Genomic DNA, 11774 nt, shown 5'->3' with positions numbered 1-11774 from the left:
TTTGGATCTCACTGCTGTCCAGAATCAGGAGCAATGAGATTGTAGGGTACAATTCAGTGGTGAACTGGAAAAAAGAGGCATGTAAATTCATCCTCAGTATTCACAGTACAGTGAACAGCTCTCCCCATGCAATTCCATCCACTAGTTTTGTTCTCTATCTCTCTCTGGCCTGCTGGCCTACTTCTGCTGTCCCTCCTCCCTCACCGCCCTCACCCCCTGCCTAGGGCCACCACAGGCCTCTCTCACCCCCCCCCCCCCCCCCCCCCCCCCCCCCCCCAACACACCACACACACACACCACCACACCACACACACACACAACCTGCATCCACTCTCCCTCTCTCTGTCTGCTGTTATTACACCCTCTCTTTATCACTTTTTTCTTTTATTTCCAATTTCCACCCCTCATTCTTTCCATGTAATCATGTCCAAATCACACCCTGCCTTGCAGAATCAAAATCTGCCCATCATTACTCCTCTGATGGCCTAGTTCTCCTTCATCTATGTACTGTCCTCCTCTCTAGTCTCTGGCCATTTACTTAATTACTTTTCTCTGAACTAAATCTCTTGTTGGAGTTACTGCCTTACCTTCCATCCTATAGCCTCCCTGTTACAATCTCTCCCCTTAATCAGGTCTTTTTTTCCCCCTGAGGTTATTGAAGAGTCAACAAGAGGGGTTAGTTTTACAAGGATTCCCTTTCACTATAAGATACCACAGAATAATTGCCTCGTGTTTATTTTGGTTCAGTCTGCTTTGATCTTAGCCAGCCTCCATTTTGTGACAAGGCAGAGACTGAGCAGGGAAACAGAGACATCTAATGGACGCCTGTGATACGATGGCCGGGCTTACATAACACATGAGGCCGGCTTGACAGGAGTGCTGCAGACTAGAGGCCACATCCAAATGACTCTTGTAGTCACAGTGCTTTCTACAGAACAAAGACAATTAGTATTCATGACAGCTTTTGTATGCAGCAATGCCATGTGACTGTAGAACCGCCACTGACTACATGTAAAGATCAGTGGGCTCTCTGATAGCCATGTCTGCCCTTTGGACTCAGTGAAAGGCATGAGAAATACATTTATAGAAAAACTAGCAGGAGGCAGTGGAGCCTCATATGGTTATGTTTTTCTGTGCTGTGAGTCTGCTCTGTCCCTTTGTGAAAAACACCAGCCAAAATCAGCAGAACTCCAGAAGTCAGATTATGTAACAATTATGTAATATATGCCTCAGCCACAGAGAATGAACTCCAAGGAAAACAGATTGTATTTCTCTATATGCATTAAGCATAGCAGACTACATAGATACAATTTTTTCCCCTAGATCTAACAAGGTGCAAGGAATGAACAAATGTTGAATGACATTTGGGATGAGAACATATCTCAGTCTTTTTTTTTTTTAATGAGAAATTGAAAAAACCATCTGTGCTTGTGGTGAAGAACACTGAAGGATGAAATATTAGGCTGAACTGATATTACACAGTGAAAGACTGCATTGCGTCAAAACATGTGGGTACAGACTATGTCCCCTGTGTGCGTGCGTATGCAAGAAAGGTCGAGAGACCAAGAGACTGAGAGACATGAAAGAGAGGAGCAGGCGGAGGGAGGTCGAGACTGAGGGGTGTGTCCCCACTGACCTACATACAGCACCGTGTCAAACGCTATACTGAACACACATCTCATCCCCCTGCCTCACACACACACACACACACAGATACAGAGAGAGATACACAGAGATGTCCCACAGACACTCTCTCACACACACACACACTCACACAAACACACATGTGCACACAGTGTTCACAAAGATCTTAAACAAATTCACTATTATGTCATGGTGTAATGACACAAGAGATACAACTTTGATTTGCATAAACCTTCTTTTATTAAATCTAAATATCAAAACCCCATCTATACTTAAAAAGGCATCATTTCAGGTAACATAAATTGCATACATGGAAACAGCTTGACCAAAGATGCTTTGGAGTTGTCACCTCAAACCCTTTCATGGCTCCTCCAACATTGACCTGCGCATGGTGACCTGTCCAAAAGCCTCACGGAGCATTCCTTCACGGAGGAAAGTACAAAAGGAAACCAAGAGGTCAGCTAATCCAAAACAGCTTGCCTAAAATTCTTGTGTGCGCAGTGCAAACAACCTAAACGGACATGTTCATACCTGACTTTTTGGTTGAATACAGTAACCCTTGAGCTTACTGACTCTTCTACTAGAAAGGACTGGAAACTGTGTCAGTTCTAATTTATATATATTACAAACAAATAACATATCACTGGTGGAACATTTTGAAAACAGACATATTATAAAAAAAGAGAAAAAATCCATACATAAATTGCCACAAATCCATATATGTCCAATGTAATGGCTCATCAACAAATATCCACTTAAATATGACATTAAACCTTAACAAACCAGTCTCTTAAGAAACATACAAACAAACAAACTAGAAACAAAACACAGCCACAGCGCATGTATATTGAATATGATTGCTGCTGATCCACACATTGTCAGACACAGGGACAGCAGGTGTGCTGCTGACAGATTTAGAACTACTACAGTGTGACTGAGGTAAGAGGTAATCCTGTGTCAGTCAGACTATCCCGTGTTTACATCAGGAAGTAAAAGCACAGGAAAGACTTATGTTGTAATTCAATTACTTTATCTTATAATCATGTGAATCCAGCCATTTGGGCTTCCAGTGTTCCTTTTGTTACAAACTCTGTATTCACAATGCTTTCCAAAAAGTACTAATCTTCAATCTTGGCATTGAGATGTGTTCCTAAGACCAACAGTCTGCAATTTTTCCACATATGTGAATGGAATGAAAAAAAAAAAAAATCAGCTTAAACTCAGTACAACACCAAACTCATTGTACAGTTTTAAATGTTGTATGTTTCATGAAAGTTGTTTTTATGTGTGGAGGGTGGGTGTATAGATGTGTGTGTGTATGAGTGACAGAGTGAAGGAAAGAGCGCGAGAGAGAGAGAGAGAGAGAGCGAGAGATAGAGAGTGGAAGAGAGGGCTGGATAATTCCCTGTGGAGCAGCAGAGGGCAACACTGAGCTATTGCATCACTTCACTATGAACACTGGTAATTAAGTTTACAATTAATTTCCCCACAGAATTTGTGGAGCATTACATCATTTATACAGAATTCTGTGTACGATTACAGCAGTTCTAATACATATCAGCTTCACTCCAGTTAGAAACTCCAATGAAAGGGCAGAATTATCTGTTTCTTTCTTTTGCTCTTTTTCAGATTTTTATTCAACGACTTGGAATTAGAGTCACACAAGCAATTGGCCCTCCAATAATTTGTTGCACATAAATGAGAATTGAAAAAGACTCATTTCTTTAATTTGGTTTTTCATTTCTCAGTTGTTTGTGTTAGAACGGTAATGTTGAATCTGATTGTCAGTAAGCCTTTTATAATTCAGCTTCTCCAAACAGAAACACACAGGAGGTCATTTTCACAAACACACCAACACTGAGATCTGAAATTGAGTGGTCTTCAAATTTTCAAAAGCAGACCAAAATGACAGTTATTTTAACTTGCTTCAAACATATAACAGCTCCAGAGAGAGCTCCTAATAAACAGTGATGGAAAAACTCACAATAGCTTTCCATTATTCAAAGGCTCATTTGCAGACAACAGAGATGTCCACCTCTTTTTTCTGCCTTCAATGACAGGCACTGACACACTGACACACTTACTGAATGACCTCCTGAAAACCCAATTTCAGCAGCTCGGAGTCGTGGTCAGTTGTTATGTCTCCAGTAGCTTAGAATACACCTAAGCTTTCGGTGTTTCTCTCCCTCTCTCTCTTTACCAGTGACCTACTTACCTGCAGAAGAACAGTGATGTTTACTCAACATAATTCCAAGTGGTACAATTGGTCCTTCAGGTTCTATTCCGGTTTACCTTTCTGTCACCCATCTAGCCCATGGACCGTGACCTCTGTCAACATTATGATTCTTGTCTTCGTGGATCCGGAAGCGTTTGGTCAGAAAAAAAACCCTTTGTCTTGTAAGAGGAAGAAGGAAAGGTTTCATTGGAAAAACACAAGCATCGAGTCTCCGTTCCCACTTTCTGGATTCAACTTGATAGATGAATGAGGGCCTTGGCACTGGTTACGAGGTACTGAAACTAGAAATGGTGAGAAAACAGACAAAAAAAACCGTATCATTTTCCGCACCTATTTCAAGGTACAGAGAGATTTTGAAACCAGTCAAGGTGTCCTTAACTGAACCCAGCATTCACAATAAACCAAACAAAACCAAACCAAGCCAGCACTCTCAATTCAGAGCTTTTCAACACGGACATTTTTCGTATATCGCTTGCCATAGTCAGTGAACATCAAATGAGTATGTGAAAGTGTGATACTGCCTACTGAGCGTATGCATACATTTCTCAGACACCATGGTTTCAGTGACAAAGAATTATGTCTGGAGCAGTGTCTAGTGAAAGACACTGTGTTAGTGCTATTCAGCCATTTCAATCAGTACTGAAATTATTATCGTAATGATTATTATCAGTCATCATAATCATTACATAACAATGTCTCTTATTAGCCTTTGTATCAACCGTAATTTCATGTATCAACCATAGACATATTTATTATGGTGGTAATGGTATAGTGGAGATGGAATTGGGTTGAAGCAAATACATCCTCAAACCAAGTTAAACCCCAAGCATGACAATAAGCTGTGAGACTTTATGAAAAATATAAATAACATATCATTACTCTTCTGTTCAAATCTTGTTTTACATCTAGTTCGTAAAACTAATCTTGTATTAGTGAAGCAAAAACTCAATTGCAACTGACTGGTTGAGGCTTCCACTACGTTCTAAAAATTAGACTAGTGTCCGTCTTGAAAGGCTAAAGGCTGGAGGCCTTTATAAGTTGTAACTTGTTTTCAGGTGGCTGAATGTCGTTATATTTTGAAATGCATTGCTTGCATTTGGTAATGGTTTGCATTTGAAGGACTCTTACCAGTTAACATGCTAGGTCATTATTTTAAAGGGTTTGTTTCCATAGCTATGGGTCTGCGTAAAATAGAAGCGGTTTCTCTTGGTGTCAGGTTCATCACGTCATGAACAGCAAAACCCTTTCCGTTCACGCACTGTGACTCAAATTAAGCAGAACGCAGACAACTGCATCCTTTCCACCACATCCTGGGACCACAGATATGAACAAATGCTAAAAAGGTCATGGATATAAAAGTCGGTCATCTTTGGTGAACTCTCACCACAAAGAAACTTACTCAATTGGTTCTGTCAGACCTGCTCTCTCTAAGGAAAAGTCACAATACGTGATGATGTGATTGAATGCAGTGCAAGTGAGAGCCGAAAACATTTACTCTATAACACACACAACTCATAACCACAGACGACAGTATCGATAACGGAAGCATAGTTTCGATACGTGACAAAGTCTGAGGTGATATCTGCAGCGCAGTCTGAACTTGTGTTCAACAAGACACATTTCTACAACTGAGGCACCCATAAGTCTGGGACATTAACTCAGGTATGGTTTTTTTTTTTTCATTAATGTTTATCATACATGCTTGATACAGAAAAACTTGAGAACCAGAGGGACACTTAAAAAAACCCTTGCAAACTGACAAATACAGATGTGGAAAGAGAGCACAAAGGAGAAAACCAGTTTGAAATAGGCAAAAAAGATTGAAAGAAAGGGAACGAAAGAAAAACGACAATTTTACTCAGACTCAGTGATCTCAGTGATGGTTGGAAGTAAAAATATATAAGGCCTTTTGTTATTCAAGTACGTTAAAATATATAAGGCCTATTGTTAATCAACACACGTAATGTTTTATAAATAAAGGCGGTAATAATGCAATTGGTCCACGAAACTATAAATAACTGATAATTATATAAGTTGTCCTGATGAACAATGGAGTGTAGGGAAAACAGTGCATAGAGTGACTAATTTTTATCAATAATCTAAGTATTTGAGTTGGTACCTGTTCCTGTCCAGACCGAGACATACTTTCACAACCTGTTTGTTTGTCAAGTTTACAAACATGTCCTTATATTTCATTTGTGCATCGACTTTAGGAGTTCCAAATGAGAAATATCAATGTTTTACTGAAACTGCATTGGTTTAAACATGTTACACTATCGGCTGCCATGTGCTGCTATGGATTTTATAACATATTTTCAGTCACTCAAATACTTTCATCTTCAGGCTGATCGTCATCAGGAGATGTTATTCAATTGCAGTGAGGAGCCGTCTAACAGTGTAGGTCAACGTGAGATGCAGATATTCCACAAAATCGTCTACATACCTGTGTTTTGCCTGGGATTCATACTCAACCTTTCAGCGCTAGTTGTGTTCATACGTCGGGGGAGATGGACGAACATGCACATCTACATGATGAACCTCCTAGTCGCCGACAGCGCCCTTATTTTCTTCCTACCCTTTAGAATATTAGACGCATACTGTCCCCTGAAAGAAACGATTTTATGTACCTTTCTACTGTCAGTGCATTACGTCAATATGTATGCTAGTGTCTACACAGTTACCGCCATTAGTGTTCACCGCTTCGTGTCCGTGAAGTTCCCGTTCAAAACACGAGCCAACCGCTCGAACAAGAGTGTGGCTTGCATCGTGTGCATTTTTATTTGGATAGCAATTGTTTCTGTATGCTCAGCATTTAATGGTGAGCTCCAACCAGACGAGCTCCAAACCTGTTACGAAAGGAGACAGAAGCCCCTAAAAATAGAATTTTTCCTGATCTTGCAGGTTGTTGGCTTCCTCATTCCTCTCTCCATTATCGTAATTTGTTCGATCCAAACAATATGTGTTATTTTAGGGTCGAATGATGATATAACCGAAAAGGAGGCTAAGACTGAGAGGAAAAGGATTGTGGCCGTTATAACAGCCAATCTGGTGGTTTTTATTGTCTGCTTCACCCCAGTTCATGTTGCATTCCTACTCAAGTACATTCACTCTCAAGACGCAACAAGTTGTAACTTCGCTGACGACCACCCCTATTTACATATTTTTCACGAAGTCTCGGAATGGGTTGCAACAACAAGCTGCTGCCTGGACTTTTTTGGCTATTACTTTTTACTGAGAAGAGTTTTCAGAGTCCAAAACTAAACAGTTTATTGCTATTATTATGATTTTTATTTTTTGAAACTTAAACGTTTTAAACATTATCACCTTTGTCAAAAAAGTACATGAAATGTTATTGAAACATTACTAGATAGTCCACTGTTGATGCGCTCACAGGTCTGTTATGTTGAGACCTGTGAGATTATAAAGCACATATTGTGTTTATTGGACACTGTCGCTCTCCTTTGCACTAAATTCTATCAACTTAATACAAACAAATAACAAGAGAACCCCGAAACAAACATAATACAACCATTTTTTCCTTATATTCTAACAATGAAACTTGTGTTTAGCGTTCTTATAGACCTTTCTAGGCGTATAGCCATGGCCAAAAATTAATTTAATGTTATGCTGCCTCCATGTGGTTATGTCTTGAAATGCGCTGTATGTATGAGGTCGTGCGATGTCATCATTGACAACTGTGTGAAACAGGCTACTATATATTCAACAATATGCTCAGCCCTTTGCCATTGTAAGACAGAAAACTGTTTCAAGTGCTGTGAGCATCGCATCTGATCACTTACGTGATCAAATCTGACCAAAGCTCACATTAAGCAATAAGAGCATAATCATCAATCTTACTTCTTTTTTAAGTAAGTTTTTTGATTTGGTTGACCGCTGACTGCCTCTCGTTCATTTCACCTGTCTTCCGGAAACACAAATTTGAATGGGTTGTGCTGGCAAACGCATTAGGCTACACTTCAACATCTTAGACAACGTGTTAACTGGAAATGTCAAACGAGCTGACACTAGTGAACAAAGATGGAATGTGATAAGCCTATTAAATACACCCTACTGTAAACTATAGGCTATAGCCATGAACATCGTACCAATGTGGTCATCATCTCCATGGGGACACTTTCACTCAGTATATCCGCTGTAACGTCAAGGTATGTCGTGTGGTAACTATTCTGGACTGGACACAAGTGCACTAGGCACTGACATCACCATGATGTCCCAGTATTGATGAACCAGTGTTGTGCAGAGCTTCACTGTGGTCCCTCGTTTCCAATTGTGTTGCAACTGAGTTATCAACTTTATAGAGTAACAGTGAACAAGGTTGTTTAATTACCTCATTTTGGATTAGCCTTAATTTTTAAACCATTCTATAGATTTATAAACAGATCATCTAATCTAATAAATCATGATTAATTGCTTAAGTGAAACATTTGCCAATCATTTATGAATACTATGATTTCTGGAAATGATAGGCTATGTAATTATTTGTACATTTGTCAGGTCAGAGTTTACAAATAATTTCTACATTATTTAAATAACTATTATAATCCATCATTGAATTTACCATGATTGACCTAACCATTAATAAGTTTTCTTTTAAATGACCACTAAATTATCATTGATATTATTTAAGGATAATAAGCTTCTATTCATATATCAGTCTCAGTTGTGCCTATGAGAACAAAATATCAGAAAGCAAATAATGAAATGATTATATTCGCCAAATAAATCACAGTCATAGAGAAAATAACACAGAGTGTTATTGCTTTAACTCCATCTTTGTAGATTTGTATTGGCATAGTTTGGTTTCCATTAAACCAAAAGTGTGGTCTTCTCTCTCTCTTCCCAAGGACAAGGTTCCATAAAAGTCATCTTTTCAGAAATAGTTGTATGTTTAGAATTGGGTGTATCTATCTGCATATAAATGGGTGTGTAGCTGTCTGAGAAAACAAGCATGACAATTGTTCACAAATCTAGGACCAGATTAACAAAGGTCTCAAAGACTCCACTGAACAGATCCGTATTGGTTTGGTGATCAAAATCTCCACAGCAAGTGTAGAATCGCCAAGACAGTGGGACTTTAGTGCCCTCTACTGGGCTGAGGGAAACTGCCAGCCTTAACAAATTTGTGTTTGCAGTCATGCATAGAAATGTACATATACACAGACTCATTAAAACAAAAAATAAGTATGACAATGTTTTATTAGAATGATAAAGATTCCATGTTGATCAATGTGCCAAAATAAGTCTGTGAATTCAGACAATTTTGTGTTTAGTTGTGTGTGTGTGTGTGTGTGTATGTGTGTGTATGTGTGTGTGTGTGTGTGTGTGTCTGTCTGTCTGACTGTCTATCTGTCTGTCTATCTGTCTGTCTCTGTATATATGAGAATAAATTTTGTACATTTTAAACAAGAAAAAAATGCACTTATGAACACGTGTGATCATTTCTTAAAAACCCTCCCATATAGTACAAGTCTGACATTTTCTGTGCAGGAGAACTGTACATCAAAGTCTCTCAGTGTGACACAACACCTCCTCAGTCTCTCAGTGTGACACAACACATTTAAATTATGTCCAGTTACAGTGAGATAATTCTGGACAGTTATGGAAGGCCTTGACTTTTGTCCAATCAAGGCATAGTCTGAAAGTAAAACAACAGTGCACTGGATCCCATGTGTACTCTTCATTTTGAAAGGCGAGTTTGAAAGGCCAAATTCCTCACAACTTTCTTATACTTGTTCTTATTCTTATTCTTTTATATTTATTTATTTATTTATTTATTTATTTATTTATTTTTTTAGAAATAATATTCACAAACCATCAACTCAGTCATGGGGTTAACACTTGCCATTTGAATTACAGTCTTTGAGAACAAACTGGTGGCCTGAACTGACTGAGAACATGAAATTCAAACGAAAATTAAATAATTAATATTTGATAATGAGGCCCCACCCGGTGCAATGCCCATCCCCTCTTTTCAAGGAAAAAGAACCCACTTGTGCTTTTCATGTCATGACACCGTGAGATGCAATGTGATTAGAAAATGACTGTTTCTTGACTAAGACTCAGACATGGCAGTTCTGTCAAAAATAGACTGACGATAGATGACAACATTAACTCAGTTACAACATGAACACTCACAACACAGTGCGGTCATAGAAATTTAACATTCAGAAATATGAAAGGCAAAGTCCTGTAATGAGGCAGAAACGGCCTATTTCTGCTGAGATAAGTCAGTCTGAGGGTTTTTTTTTTTCTATAATGCTACTTATTGAAAATGTATGTGGATTCAATCAAAATGTATGTACAGTTAAGTCATTTGGCACAATGAGCGCATAAGAAATATCGTCATAATTAGGTGTCGGATATAACTGCAGTTATTGTCATTTGTTAGCTGTTTATGTGTAGTTCACATGAGTAGTTTTGTCTGTTATTGCTTTGGCAATACGATATCAGACGCAATTCTGTCATTAAGCAAACCATATATGGCCCATTTTACCATCATTACTTAATTGCCGATGCAATTTCCTGAATTTGATTGCACCCCTGACACTCCTGACCTCTGGGTGAAGGGTCACATCACTACATTTCCTGTCTCCTGGAATGTATTTCCTCCAGAGAACATCCAGTCGTCTACGGCAAGGACACTAGCCTTGTGTAATCAAGCACCACCTCTGGTCTGACTGGATTTACCACCCAATCATCGCTCACCCAGACATGATCTCCAGCTCTGTGTGTGTGTGCGTGTGTGTGTGTGTGTGCGCATGAGTGTCCATGTGACCGGCTATGGGATACTGTGGGATTCAATGTGTTTGCGCGGTGCTACGTGGACTGTGCGATTGTGTATATATATGAGTTTTTGAAGAGTAGTGTGTATTAGCGTGATATTGCATTGCACTGTACTGTGCATTGCCCTGCGATGGAATGGCAATCTGTCCAGGGTGTTTCCCCGCCTTTCATCCGGTGGATACCGGGATGGGCTCTGCCCCCCCCCCCCCCCCCCCACGACCCTAACTGGGATGAGCAGCTTGGCTAATGAGTGAGTGAGAGAGAGTGAGTGTACTGTGCATGTGTCTCTTGTTCTCTCAATGACTGTAGTGGGTGTCATCTGTTTTCCATAAGTCACAGCTTTATCCTATTCCATCAGTGAAATCAGTGAAAAATCCCACACACAGAGAGAGTGAATCTTCCCAGGTCACATGTGGGAGGGGAATTGTGTGTGGTCGCGTGCGTGCGTGTGCATATTTTTGTGGGATATAGATTACTCTTTCAGGTTGCCATACTTTGAGCAGGCAAAAACAGACAACATGGCTTCAATCAAAGGCCCATTCAACCTTATGTAATTTAGTATAATAGCACGTAACCATAATCAAAATACATATCACTTCACCTTCAGCAAAGGTGGGGTTTATCTCACAGCAGAGACAATCAACGTAGTACAAATAAAACATTAAAAGACTCATCCTTCATATCCTTAAATCATTAATGATGATGTCAGTGGAGAAAAAATACACATATGTCTGAACAGAATGAATGCATTTACATTTTGCAGCTGTTTTTCTCTTATTGGAGGACAGGGAAACAGCTAACTTATAGTATATCATTACTACAACATCTGTTAATTCAGTTAATGAGATCTTCCTCTAAAACATTTACTAAAACGACCAAAGCAAACAAACAACAACAAAAAAAAACATAATAAAGATAAATGTTTTTTTTCACATTGTACAAAAGTATGAGCAATTCTTTCTTTCCTCTGTTGTTGCATGCCCCATTGTTCCCCGATCTCTCTTTTTCTCATTCCAGTCTCTCTGTCCTCTCCTCCGCCATGGTTCAGTGTCTGTGTGTGTGTGTGTGTGTGTGGCTCGTCTGTGTCCCC

The 11774-nt window shown here is 39.3% G+C and overlaps 1 protein-coding gene across 1 annotated transcript; it reads left to right on the top strand.

The window, feature by feature from the left end:
- The first annotated feature begins 6292 nt into the window (after positions 1-6292).
- LOC115811136 (G-protein coupled receptor 55) lies at positions 6293-7141 on the top strand. Its single transcript, XM_030773219.1, has one exon. The coding sequence runs from the start codon at positions 6293-6295 to the stop codon at positions 7139-7141; it is 849 nt and encodes a 282-aa protein (XP_030629079.1).
- The last annotated feature ends 4633 nt before the right edge of the window (positions 7142-11774 follow it).

Source organism: Chanos chanos, chromosome 5, assembly GCF_902362185.1.
Source record: "Chanos chanos chromosome 5, fChaCha1.1, whole genome shotgun sequence".
Taxonomy (NCBI): domain Eukaryota; kingdom Metazoa; phylum Chordata; class Actinopteri; order Gonorynchiformes; family Chanidae; genus Chanos; species Chanos chanos.
This window is presented reverse-complemented; position numbering and strand designations above follow the sequence as displayed.